Here is a 14,306-nt window from a genome sequence, read left to right as displayed (position 1 = left end):
TCATAAATCTTAATTTTAATACAAGTGAAAATAATATTTTATATGAGTGCGGCTACCCGTTTTGGCGGGCTTTACGATATAAAACGGTACTAAGTTACCGTAACACCGGGTTACTTGGGACTTTAAGGGTAATTTGGGACTTAGGTAAAACACTATATATTCTTAATATATATTGTTTTACTCATGTCCCAAATTACCCTTAAAGTAACCTGGTTTTACCGGTACTTATCTAATCTATGGTATCAAATATAACTATTTCTTCTACGGATTACAGTTACAATGAATAATTTTTTCCATGACTATTCTTGTCAATTATCAAAACTATTATCATTTTGTTTATCCGGTTTAGTATTTTTCGTTGCGCACTGTTAAGTCAAATAATAAGTTTCGTTAATTATTATCGTTATTTCGATTCGAATAATATACAACTTTTATACGTATTACACTGTATACTTTAGATTAGTAATACATTTAGGATTTGTAAATCATTCTTCTGTACGTAATAATTACATTAACGGACAATTTGTTATTATTTATTCTTAGCTTAGGATCATTGCTGTATTCCTAAAAGATGGTAAAAATTTTCAAATTAATTTTAACTATATTTAATCAACTCTGAACGTAATGTGAATTATTTTTTATAGCTACCTTTATCGTTATTGAAAACTGCCCAGAACCATCCCATGGTAAGTTTAAATGATAACATAATTTGATTAAAATTGTAATTTTTAAATTTGTGATGCAATAATTTTGTACACTAATATATTTGTATTTTAAATGTTGATTTTGTGTTAGCTTGTAGAGTTAAAAAATGGTGAAACATACAACGGACATTTAGTAACTTGTGATAGCTGGATGAACATCAATCTACGGGAAGTTATTTGCACGTCTAAAGTATGAACCGTGTTCCTTTAATTAGTTTAACAATAATTAGCAGATAAATAATTTAAGTTAAGCATTTATCTAAAAGTAAAACTTCCTTTAAATTGTCAACATAAACTGTATTTTTGTCAAATATTTTAATGTTATTTTAATTTTGTTAATATAAGAAGAAACATTAAGTCTCCAGATGTTTTTTAAGCTATTTGCGTCTATGAAGTTCCTATTTTGACTTGATAGGTTTTATTACAGTTTGCTATACTTATGATTTTATTTCAATACTATTTCTTAAATTACGCAGTAGTGCTTATGTAAATCTACTTAAGTTTTGATTTCTTGGGTATCTAGGTTATTAAAAATTATTCTTAAATTATAAATAGATGGTTATTTGTAGGTATGCAGGTCCTTATTCTCATTACATTTATCACACAGAAATAAAAGTTAGCTGCTGTCACTTATGACCACAATATTACGGAATACTGATCCTTGTATTATTTGATGATTGTATCTGGTATCATATTACTAATATGAACAATAATTTTAGGATGGAGATAGATTTTGGCGACTACCTGAATGCTACATTCGAGGTAGTATGATTAAATATCTTAGAATACCTGATGAAATATTTGATATGGTTAAAGAAGATATAGTGGTAAATAAAGCACGTGGCCGTACTGACAATCAGAAAAACCGAGGTCGAGGAGGTGCTAGACAAGGTATGAACTATGAAACTAGAAATAATACTTTATAGCAAACAAATTATTAATATATTATACATTTTCAAAAAAAAAATTACATTTTCAATGACTAATTGTAATATTTTTGAAACTATTTAGGTTTTGGAGGAAGAGGAGGTGGACGAGGAGGCGGACAGCAAAGAGGTGGTCAGAATAATAAATTTAGGGGCAAATAAATTATTTCAATATTATATACATTACATAAATTATATGTTTATATAACATAAGTTTGTACATTTAAACTAAATAAATAATTATAACTCCTTTACGAAGTAATTTAAAATACATAAACTACCAATCCATATATTTTTTAAACATATCTACCTATTATCCTTTTGTATGCACAAACTAATTTGTAATGCTCCCCCAAGTAATGTGGGTGTGGACAACGTCTATTTTGCCGTGCAACTCGTAATAATGCACTTTATATGTTGACTTGGTAATGATTTGTTAAATTCACTTGATGTGATAAAAGTAAAATCTACTTTTTTTTTAAATTAAATTATTTTTATTTAACTAGACATCCCTTACTATTAATTAATAGTTCAATAATTAATTTTTAATACTTCGGAAAAATAAGATTTTTAATTTGTGTCATTTTTATATCATTACCACCCTACATGTGGATAAAGTTAACTCTTAACTCAATAAAATTATTAAAATTACAAGTAACAATAATAATCGCTCTTAAGCTGGTCGTGAAAGTTACGGTAATTTTTAATCCTTAAGGGTTAGACATTTCAAAATTTTGAATTTTGCCCAACAATGCAATACAACGAGCCATACACATTTTTTTCATCCATTGTTTCTATTAAAAATCGTCATGTTTATTCACAGTAGTGAATAAACATTATTATTATTTATTATTGTTTTCAACACGGCAACACTATAAAAAAAAAATTGATTAGTACATTTTTATGAATTCCTTTAAGCTCTCGGATAAATACTAGCAACGATTCAGGCATAACATGTCATAACCCCCCTAAATCGTGATCATACGTACTGTAGTATAGATGTCATAATTCTAAACACATAGTAATTAGTAACTGGTATATTTTCATTAAATTGTATACTTGAAAATTTGATAAGAAGTTGAGAGGTCAGTACCGCCAACCGAAAACTTCATGATTTACTGGTGTTTCACTGTATGTGTCCATAGATCTGTAGTGTAAACACTTTACGTTTTCGGCAATTTGGTAACAAAAAATAGTAATGTTTTGTTTAATATTATCTCAATTTTGCTCACAAATGTCGAAAAACATTATCATATTTTATTTTACTGCATTTGCATTAGCTATTATGAATTTTATGTAATATTGTAATTCATTTCCATCCAAGTAGTAACTATTTTAGTAATAACTAAGTATAACAATTATTATTTTACTAAAATTTGGTTTAATTTGCACAGTGCAATTTTCTCCACTCACAAATATTTGAATTTCTTCTTAAACTCAATTATCAAAAATTCATGATTGTTCAATGATTTTTTGTATGGTACTTTCGCAAAAGGTATCAATCGGTTTTTTCTTAATTTTAGAAATAAAGCGACAAATTCAAGTGATACTATATTGAGAATCCAACTATATATAAGTAAGTTACTATACATTTTAAACAGTTTTGTGAAATGTTTTGTATTTATTAGTTCGCTAAGTATTGTAGTTGCACACAAAATATAACAAATTCATTTGATATTTTTTTTTTATTAATTCCGATTTGATTTTTTAATTGTATTATGATGCCTAGGTAATTATGTTAAAGTTCTCAAAATTTAGACAAAAGAGATGTTAATTGTAATATAGGTATTACTTAACTATTTTGTAAATCTAATGCTATTTTAAAATCATATTTAATTCTACTACTTATAAATAAATAGTCAATAAAGTCAATAAATTAATTTTATCGTAAAATATAAAAATAAATATATCAGTTTCCTTGAGCATTTTTTTATGGATGATTGGCAATACTCCATTATTGTTACAAGTTCAAATTGCTATCTTTAATTCATGTGTTAATGCTTTCATAAAACAATCAAATTTTAAAACTGGCTATATCAATTTAAACATTTTTAAAAAATTAACTGTGTAGTTAACCAAATGTGTTATTATATTGTCTATCACAATTTGTTATACTTATGTAGTGTTATTGTTATATTTTTACTTCAGACATGAACGGCAGTGTCGAAATAGTGGTGACTGAAAAATCTGGTGAAAAACGTTTAGTGACTGTACAAGGAGCCAATATTATTGACAATACAGAAGATCGAAGGTAATTTATAGTTTTGTTATTAAAAACTATATTGAAATAATATTTAATATTATTTTACTCAATAAGTATTGATTTGATTTGATTGATGAATTGTGTGTATTTAAATATTATTTTCTATAGAGTACATGAAAATATTGGATATGGAATTTTTGTTCAAGGACTTAATGGGGTAAGAACTCTAAAATTTATATTACAAAAAAATTGAAATTAGAATTTAATTTCATTAAAATAGGTAATTCCTCTTACTCATTGAGAGATATATTGTACAGTATTTGCTCATAAAGAAATGAAAATATATCAATTAGCTAACTGTTATTTATCTGCTTCATATTAAAGACCATCAAATTATTGTAATTTAGTAAGGTTTAAGATTTCTTAAATTTCTTAAATCTGACTTCAGTTTTACCTAATAAGTCCGAGATAAGTATGGAATCCTGACAAGAATGATCATATAATTAGATTAGATAATATTGTTTGTATAAATAAAAAATGATATGTGTTAAATTGTTCATATCATCAAGGTTAAATAAAAAGAACTAATTTCACCTGTAAAGAACATCAACTGAATATTACATACAATCTTAATTTTAGTTTAATACTTCATTTTATTATCTGTTATTTGAAAATAATTCTACATGATATTTTTACAACTTTCAAAAAAATATTTTTTTATAAAAAATTCATTAACGATCATTATAATTATACATTTTTTTAAATTTGGTTATAGGATTTGGCACATTTGTTGTTGGACCAGGAAGAAGTTAGTACTCTGACTGTTGAAAGCTTAGCAAAAATAATAAATGGTCAAGAAACAATAAATGTGTCTGGACAAATCCAAATAAATAATTTAAAAATTGAAAATGTGGATTTATCGGAACACACCGATCAAGCAACAGCAATTTATATTGCCGAAGAGAAGAATGCCATTGCACTTAATATGGCCAATGAAGCAGTCGAAAACTGTCAGAGTCTTATGCGCCCTGATCCTATGGACGAATTACAATGTCAAAAATGTGGCAAACGTTTTGCAGATATTAATAATTTAAAATCTCACGAGCTATCCCATGAAGAAAGTTCTATTGAAAATTGTAAGTTTTTGTGTACTGTCTGTGGAGAAAAATTTGATAAACCTACAGTATTAAGTGCACATTTGGTTGTACATCGTAATTTAAAATTACATCATTGTGAAGTTTGTGGATTAGTGTTTTCAGATGATCAATCGTTAAAAGAACATTCGTTGGTGCATGGAAATCAGAAATTGTATACATGTCAGAAGTACGAGTCAGATTATTATTATTTTCAAAATATCATTTATGTATTAAAACTGTCTTTGTTTGTAGGTGCGACAAGAAATTTCCTTCGAGCTATAGATTATTTCGCCATATGAACGTTCACACCGAAAACCCACCATTCGTCTGTGATCAATGCGGTGTATCTGTAGCAAACAAAAGTGATCTAAAACTCCACATTATGAAACATACTGGCGGTGCTGTTTACACTTGTACAGAGTGTGATAAGAGTTTTCTAAAGCCATCATGCTTACAACGGCATTCGAGTGTTCACTCTAGTGAACGACCTCTTCAATGCAAGATCTGCAACTTGACTTTCAATTACTCAAGTAATTTGTGCACCCATCTTACGTCTCATCCTAAAGCAAAACCTCATCAGTGTACGTTATGTGACAAGTCTTTTCGACGCCCGTCAGATTTGGAGCGCCACATGATGACGCATACTGGAGAACGACCTTTTGTTTGTCAAGTATGCTCAATGTCGTTCATCACTAATTACAATTTAAAAGTCCATTCGATGATACACAACGGAGGATTACCGTACCCCTGTCCGTCGTGTGATAAAGCATTCAGCAAACCATCCGAACTACAAAGACATAAACTAGTTCATTCAAGAGAAAAGCCCTTTTCGTGTGCCAAATGTGAAGCAACTTTTACCAACCAGAGTAATCTCAAAGCTCACATGATTACGCACACGGGAAGAAAACCTTTCCCTTGTCGTATTTGTAACAAAGGATTTACACGGCCGTCAGACGTCAAAAGACACATGCTCACTCATACCGGTTGTCGGCCATTTGCTTGCGATGTGTGCGGTTTGGCATTTGCAGATTCTTCTAACTTAAAAAAACACTCATTGACGCATTCTAAAGAGGATCAGAAAATTGCGTTGCAAAATCAATGTCCGTCGTGTGGTTTACCTTTTTACTCATTTGAGCAACTGAACGAGCACATGACCTCCGGAAACTGCACCAACACCGGCGGTAGCGTAATCGAATCCAAGTATTCGTGCAAAGAGTGCGGTGCCACCTTTAATCATGCATTGCATTTACAAGAACATGCCATAATGCATTCTAGTCATCGTTCAGTACACCAATGTGACATATGCAATAAAACTTTCATACAAGAGTCTTTCCTAATTGCACACTTAGCATCCCATACAGAGTCAAGACCCCATCGTTGTGATATTTGCCTGAAGAGATTTAAAAGCACATCTCATCTTAAAAACCATGTTATGATACATTCAGGCGTAAAGCCATTTGAGTGTACTGTCTGCAATAAGTCATTTTTAAAGTTGGCATCACTAAGGCGACATTATGCCACACACGACCGTCTGAATTTTTCATCAGCCGTTTGTCATCAATGTGGCAAATCATTTCTCAATCAAGAATATTTAAAAAAGCACAGTGTCGTTCATGCAGATACGTAATTATTAAACTGTATTTTAAAGTAGAAGTACTTAAGTATATTTTGGAACTGTTGTGTTACATGTGGACTGCAAAAATTGACACCAATAATTTGAATAGTTTTAGACTTGCATGATTAATATTACTTATTAATATCAATTAATTATTAAAAACTATTATTTATTTTTTATTTATAAATCATTTTAGTTTAAAAAAAAGATTATTTACTTTTTATTTTTGTATGAAAGGAATGTTTATTAAATATTATGACCGTTGTGTACGAAGTAAATTGTTCTGTACTGTGATTTAAAAAAAGTACAATATGATTGTTGTAAATTCAAACATTGTATACTTATAGTTAGGGAATTGAAAAATTGAACTTCAAATTTGTTTCTATTGCAAAACTTTAATAGACTTGTACGAAATGTAAATAATAATTATTGTATTATGGTGATGCAACACACTTTTAGGAACTATAAGCTTAATGTTGTCTGGGATATTTTATTATAATATATACCGTATATTAATATACATTTTTATAAATAATGTTTCTTTAAAATTGTTCTATATTTAGTTTTAGGCTTTAAGTTTTAACCAAAATGTATTAATTTTATTTATATTTTAAAACAATCACTTGCAATTATCTATTTGAGTACTATTAAATGTGTAAAAAATTAAATCGGTTAATTATCCTTGATAACAAACCACAGTAAATAGCTCTCGAGGCTCAATAAAATAGTATGGTAAGAATATAAGCTAAGCATATTGTTGTAAAACTTTTTAAAATAATTATTTATTTTTAAATATTGATAAACAAATTGTACATAAACATAATATAAATTAAATTTTAAAAAAAATACATCTTGAACTTGATTCAAATTTTTGGAACTTACATTGAATGAAGTATTTAGAATTTAATTTTAATTGTTAAGTATAAATTTATATTTACCATTGATTATATAAATTATAAATAGTATTATTTATAATCAATGATATCTACGTATTCAAATTTTATATTTGTAGCAATGTTAACCGAATGTAACGTTCATTCTTAATCTCGATTAAAAATTGCAATTAAAAGTCAGATGGAATTAAAAACTTAATCACAAAACGTACATATTTATAATCCTAACTGTCCTTGTTTACGGCGTAATGACGGAGTTCCAGGTTCTCGTTTGCCTGGTGTAATAATTTCAACCCTACAACAAGATTACACAAAGTGTGATTATGATCAATAGCCAACACATAATTTTAAACTTTTAAAAAATGTATACTAAGCTTACTTTCTAATGCTGGCAAGTTGTTTACGCTCTTCTTCGAGTTTTCGCGCTCTCATTTCTTCTTGAGCCATTCTCATTGAACCTTCCATTTCCTGCAACGTTTCTAAAGTCTGTTTCTTTGCTGATCCTGACTTGCCAGTTTCTTTAACAGTAAAGAACATAGGACCCAGCTCAGCCAACCAATGTCCGTCCACAGCGGTTACAGTTTGCATATATTCCTATATGGAAAATATTACGTTAAAAAAGTAGTGTTATGGGGCCCTGTCGCCCCCACTTTTATCTTAAAAAGATGACATTATGGGAAAATGTTTTTGTTAATTCCAATTTAGCTTAAAAGAGGAAGACTACAGTCTACATTGATCTCTGGTTTTCAAAACTGTAATTTTGTTGTTGTATTTGCGTTTGAATATTAGGTTTTTTAAACATTTTTAGTAATTAAAACAAAGATCGACGCAGATCACTGTATGTATCATCTTATTTCTTGTTAAGCCATTTTTCACTACCAAAATGGATATCAGTCATAGATAAATAGTATACATTACAAATAATATCCTGAAACTTATACTAATTTAACCTGGAAATAAATTAATATGATCAAAATTTATTAAAACACACCTTTTCCTAAAATATTGCCTATATTTTGACCTTTATTAAATAGACACAACCGGTAATCCTAGATGAAATATTGTTGATAGTTTACCTTTGATGTCATAATGAGTTCATGATAGACAACGTAGTCTGGAGTAAAACCCATGCCAAACAGGGCCGATGTTGGATGCAAATGACAAGGCATACCAGTACGGCAATTGACATATTCACCAATACCTTTTAGTCTAGCTGCTTGATGGAAATAGGCTAAACAAAAAATTAATTTCAAAAATTCAATAAAAATACATTAATTAAAACAAGCAAAAACAGTGACAAAACTATACCTGAGCATATACATTTGCGTATAATGTCCCAATCTGTACCGCAAGATATAATTTCAATTTTTTGTTGTACCATGATATCTTTAAGTTGTTGTCGGACTTCACGGACTTTACGCATAGCTTTAATATGAATAAAATGTTCATTACACCATGATGCAGAATAACTAAAAATACATTGTGAATTATTATTTATATAGAATGCAAACCAAATTAAAATTAAATTTAACATAATGTAATAGGAAACCGTACTTGTTCTGTTTCCATTGGTTGTATACATTCAACATTGTTAAATGATCGGATTCGGGCACTTGAAACTTCTCTCGGACATTGTCAGAGTCCTCTTCACGTCCCTTTGGACGATAAAAAATTGATGGGACTGATAACATAGATACTAAAACAAAATAAAAGTTGTTTTTATTTATTCAGATAGGATTTCAACCACAATTGATTTTTAGCTTTAATGTGAATCTGTGAAGTAACTGTTTTTACAACGATGTGTTTCTATTAAAATTAAAAGTAGATAGCGTTATAACATAAACAAATTTATCAAGAAACTTTTTTAATTAAGAAAAACTTAAAAACAAGATTAGAAACACAATAATTATTCTAATCAAATTTTATATTGATACCTGGTAATATTAAACTTTTTATCAGATATACATACAGTGATGAATTTGACATAATTCACATTATTTCTGGGAAATATAGTAATTTTTTTTTTTTTTTTTGGTTTTACTACAATATTGTAAATTTTTCAATTGACCAGTCAAAATTTTCAGTAGTTTATTCTGAATTTAAAAGCTAATAAAGTACATTTACAGTTTTGCATTGAAGCATTTATTTGAATCTGATTTTGTTCAATTATATTAATACTTGAAGACCTGTGATCTCCCATCCTCAACACTACTTGAGTTAATAAATGGCTAGCGACTTGATTACCTATTATAAGCACATCGGCTGTACATTTCATGGCGGAAGACACTATTAACATTTTACACTGCGGTGGATCAAGTGGAAATTCAGCCATTTGACGACCAAGTGAAGTTAATTCTCCGGTATTATCTAATGCACCAAGTACCCATAATTGATACAAAGAATTTAAAATATTGTCCTAAAAATAAAAAACCATAATGTACACAAATTAACATTGACGATTCGGAAATATTATACTTGTGGAGGTGGATCCATAAAGTGAAACTGGAGCAAATCTTGAACTCCTAACGATTTTAATAACAACACAGTATTTGCTAAGTTGGTTCTTTGAATTTCAGGAACAGTGCCCATTAAAAGTTCATCTTTGTATTGTCTCTCAGTGTATAATCTATAATAATAATGTGAATATTTGAAATGTATGGAAATAAAGTAAACATTTATAAATCCTAAATTTTGACAATAATATCAAATGCAATCTCTACTATTTGTGTACCTGTAACATTGTCCAGGGCCTGTACGACCGGCTCTACCACTTCGCTGGTTGGCATTAGCTTGACTTATGGGATATATTTGTAAAGCGTCCATACCGATTCGAGGATTATATACTTTCATCTTACAATAGCCAGTGTCAACGACAAACCGTATACCATCAACTATATTATCGAAATACATATATTTTAATAGTATTATATTATACAGCACTAATATAGTTAATAAATCCCAATTAAAGCCGAGATGAAATACCCGTTAAAGATGTTTCGGCTATATTAGTAGCTACAACACATTTTCTTAGGCCATCCGATGACTTTTGAAAAATTTTAGCCTGTAAATCTGATGGCAACTGAGAATATATGGGAAGCACTAACAGCTGTGGAGCATCAGCTATTTCGTTTAACCTTTCTGCTAATGTTTCACAAGTAACTTCAATATCTTCTTGTCCGGGCATAAATATTAAAATATCACCTAAAGACGAATATATTATGAATTACTCAAACGACATTTCACAAAGATTGAACACCAACACTAAAATTTACCTTGATGAGGTTGCAAATGTACTTGTAATGCTTGTTTTACAGCAGCTTCAACATAATCTTCACAAGGATTTTTACTATACATTACGTCAACGGGGAAAGTGCGGCCTGAAATATTAAAAGTTGGTACGTTACCAAAAAACAGTGAAAATTTAGTAGCATCCATAGTAGCTGAAGTCACAATTAATTTTAGATCTGTACGTCTGGTAACCACCTGAAAATCGTAATTGTAAATTATAGCTTTTCAAATAAATTTGTAGAATTCGTTTGACATAACACCAAAACAATTTATTTATTAGTATAGTACCTCTCGTAAAAGTCCAAAAAGTACATCAGTGTTCAACGATCTTTCGTGCGCTTCATCCATTATGACGGCACTATAATTATCTAAATCTGGATCTCTCAATGACTCTCGAAGTAAAATACCATCAGTCATATACTTTATTACAGTTTTCTAAAACAGTTAAGAAATTAAAGGAAAATTAAAAAAAAAAAAAAAACTGAATGAAATTAATTGTACTAACTTCGGACGTACAATCTTCAAAACGGATGGCATAACCTATTTCATCGCCCAATTTAGTGTTCATTTCGTCAGAAACACGTTTAGCCACTGACATGGCTGCAACTCTTCTCGGTTGAGTACATCCAATCATACCACGCTTGCTATATCCTTCTTCGTGAAGATATTGAGTGAGTTGAGTAGTTTTACCACTACCAGTTTCTCCAATAACAATCACAATATTATTTTCTCTAATTATGTTTAACAACTCTTGTCTGGCTGCAAACACTGGCAAATATTGCCGTTGTTCAGAGTATGTTTTTTTCCGAGAAAATTCACTGCTGGCTTCTGGTGTATCTTTAATATGTTCGGCAAATTGGTGATCAGTCTTGTAGTCTGTCTCTCCCTCTTCATCAATCCGTTCATCTTTATCATCTTCTTTTTTCTTTACGCCCATTATATTTCCTATCGCAGTGCCAGCTACCTCCCAGTGTTTCTTTTGAGCTCGTTTACGTTCCTTTTGTTCGCGGAATGTACGGACTAACATTGAACCTTTCCGAGCCACCATGGCCATATCGGATGTTGGATCTTTGACCGGTATAACTGGCTCAGGTTGTTTAGTAAATACAATACGACCGTCCAAAAATGGTGGCACAATATTATGCACCAACAGATGCACTCTAGCCTCGTTATCCTCGTCGAAATCTTCATCCAGATCAACAGACACTACAACACCGCTAGTTAACATACGATTACGTTCCCATAATTCATTATCCTACAATAAAAGTGTCATATTAAATAATAGTAAATATTGAAAAATTCAAAGTAGTACCTTGTTGATTTGTCTTTGTTGTGCCGACATTCGTTTTTTCTTGCTTTGAGCTAATTGTAGTTCTTTTTTTTTAGCGTACGATTCGCTGACATCACTGAACGGATTATTTGTTTCATCAACTCCTTCGTCCAAATTATACCACTGTCTATCCAATCTGTTTTGGGCTTCTTCCCATTCATCGCGATCAGTTTCGCTAGCCCACAACAAATCATTTTCTGCCAATATTAAAGAAATACAAATTTTAGCCAATAGTCTTACAATAATAAATGGTGATAATTCAATTTTACCTTTTCCTGGTCTAGGAGTGGCACCAGATGCACGGTGACTATCCCATTTATTATATTTATATGCTGGTGTAAACCTAGGAGTTCTAGAAGGATCGTCGTCAACATATCTTTTAGGAGTAGGCATATCCCACGTAGATGTTTTATACAACGACATTCGGTCGTCTTCATCCCAAGTCGTTCTACAAACAATAAAAAAAATAACTCGTTTGATTTATTATACAAACAAGTAGGTAACACATTTATAAAATTATAATACACGTACCTTGATGGCGTATCTCTCATTCTAACGTTAGGTGTTAATGGTTCATCTCTTCGCCTTATTGACGGTGTCCTACTTGATCGGTAATCACGATGACTATATCTATCCTGTTTTCTATATGGCTCATTTCGATGATGTCGCCTATCATTTCTATCAGCTAAAATAAAATAATTAACCTAAGTTAATTTTAAATTAATTAATGGATGGGTCAGAACTTACAATGTGTTCTGTCTTTGGAACGATGAGCTCTTCGGTCTTTTGCATTAGAAGTAGAGTAATGCACACCTCGATGGTGGGTCTTTTTTAGTTTTTCTAACTTTTCTATAGCCTCTTTAGACAAACCTCCTGTGTGTGTTGGGGTTTCTTCTTGAACAGAGCGATAATGTCTAAACATAATAATATAACATAGCAGATAATTTAATAGAAAAAAATTTTAATTTAATTTTATATTTTTTACTACTTAACTGACCTGTCTTTATTCTTATTTTTTTGTCCTTCTTTCAAGTGTATCTCTTCAACATCATCTCCTTCATCGTCATTATCTCCATAGGACGACAACATGGATTTTTTCGACCTTTCAATATCTTCCCGCTCCAAACGCTTTTGTGCTGAATTTAAGATTTTCCCATAACTAATTTAATTCAACATAACTTAAATACTAATAACATTTACCTGCTAATTTATCAAGTCCAAGTAACGAACCCTTGGGTATGTCGGGTACTTTAAATTGAAACTGGCCAGCAGGTGCTGGTTTCTTCTTTATAACTAAGCCGCCTTCCGCCTGATTACAACCGGATAGCCGATGAACGCCATCTTCGTCATCAGACATAATTATGTCAATACTTAAACACGCAATTTAAATTTGAAAATTCGATTAAATTTCAATTTTTATAAAAGGACTATTAAACAATAGTTTTAAACACTTTCAAATGCGATATCATTATCAACATTCTTATCACTTATCACTTATCACTATGAAAACATAACCTAACCGTGTTCGTCATGCTTTATTTCAAACTCAAAGACGTTAATACACAGATATGTATAATCAACTAGATTGCTAACTAGCGATAAGAATTGAAGCCGACGGTCCGCCATTCTGGTGGGATTTATGTGTGTTATCAATGCATATAATATATATCTGTATATATTATTATATCAATAATATATATATATATGTGATTGTTATAAACATATATTATTCTCGCGTGATAAGGTTCTAATTCCCACCAGGATGGCGGAAAGTGGCTGCTTCAATCTTCTCTATTGGTGGTATATACAGTTAGCAATCTAGTTTATTATATATATCTGTGCGTTAATATGAATTGCGATAATGTTGTTAATATGTATCGTTTTTGACGTAATGCCTGAATCACTAAGGGACTAAACTATAACATTATTATAAAGATTACACTTAAAAAAACAAAAAATCGGCAGCAAAATCTTATGCCAAGCATGTTGTAATATTTATTTATTGTTCTATCTATTAAAAAGTTATTGATTATGATGGTTAATATAAAGCATATTTGAATTGAAGATATAATATCAGTGTTGAACTAGGTTTTCTGTTGATCATGATTCATGTTGTGGAGTATAATACCAAGCACCTGTGGAATGACCCAGTTGAGCTATTGCGCACGGAACAACTTTTGCCTAGTTGTGACTGTTTAAAATAGTTAATTG

At 30.3% G+C, this 14,306-nt stretch overlaps 3 protein-coding genes across 3 annotated transcripts; 2 read left to right on the top strand and 1 right to left on the bottom strand.

The window, feature by feature from the left end:
• Nucleotides 1–346: 346 nt before the first annotated feature.
• LOC126841879 (U6 snRNA-associated Sm-like protein LSm4) lies at nt 347–1,920 on the top strand. Its single transcript, XM_050578628.1, has 5 exons — nt 347–574; nt 645–686; nt 796–894; nt 1,424–1,595; nt 1,716–1,920. Exons 1-5 carry the CDS (start codon nt 572–574, stop codon nt 1,790–1,792), a joined length of 393 nt encoding a protein of 130 aa, XP_050434585.1. The 5' UTR covers nt 347–571; the 3' UTR covers nt 1,793–1,920.
• A 976-nt stretch (nt 1,921–2,896) lies between these two features.
• On the top strand, nt 2,897–7,460 carry LOC126841803 (gastrula zinc finger protein XlCGF57.1-like). The gene is made up of 6 exons (XM_050578462.1): nt 2,897–3,206; nt 3,779–3,881; nt 4,002–4,050; nt 4,609–4,969; nt 5,084–5,156; nt 5,222–7,460. The coding sequence occupies exons 2-6, from the start codon at nt 3,781–3,783 to the stop codon at nt 6,594–6,596; spliced, it is 1,959 nt and encodes a 652-aa protein (XP_050434419.1). The 5' UTR covers nt 2,897–3,206; nt 3,779–3,780; the 3' UTR covers nt 6,597–7,460.
• On the bottom strand, nt 7,449–13,560 carry LOC126841802 (pre-mRNA-splicing factor ATP-dependent RNA helicase PRP16). The gene is made up of 18 exons (XM_050578461.1): nt 13,296–13,560; nt 13,093–13,231; nt 12,843–13,009; nt 12,627–12,780; nt 12,365–12,543; nt 12,078–12,292; nt 11,271–12,020; nt 11,054–11,200; nt 10,750–10,960; nt 10,460–10,678; nt 10,209–10,368; nt 9,953–10,103; nt 9,722–9,893; nt 9,032–9,173; nt 8,786–8,946; nt 8,554–8,708; nt 7,857–8,071; nt 7,449–7,772 (listed from the first exon to the last, which is right to left on the bottom strand). Exons 1-18 carry the CDS (start codon nt 13,450–13,452, stop codon nt 7,694–7,696), a joined length of 3,573 nt encoding a protein of 1,190 aa, XP_050434418.1. The 5' UTR covers nt 13,453–13,560; the 3' UTR covers nt 7,449–7,693.
• Between the last annotated feature and the right edge of the window lie 746 nt (nt 13,561–14,306).

This window comes from Adelges cooleyi, unplaced genomic scaffold (genome assembly GCF_023614345.1).
Source record: "Adelges cooleyi isolate 19-005CV unplaced genomic scaffold, UGA_ACOO_1.1 ACOO_flye_CR_arks_rails_tigmint_CR_PRNA_41, whole genome shotgun sequence".
NCBI classification, from domain to species: Eukaryota; Metazoa; Arthropoda; class Insecta; order Hemiptera; family Adelgidae; genus Adelges; species Adelges cooleyi.
Note: the sequence above shows the minus strand (reverse complement) of the source record. Positions and strands in the feature narration are given on the sequence as shown.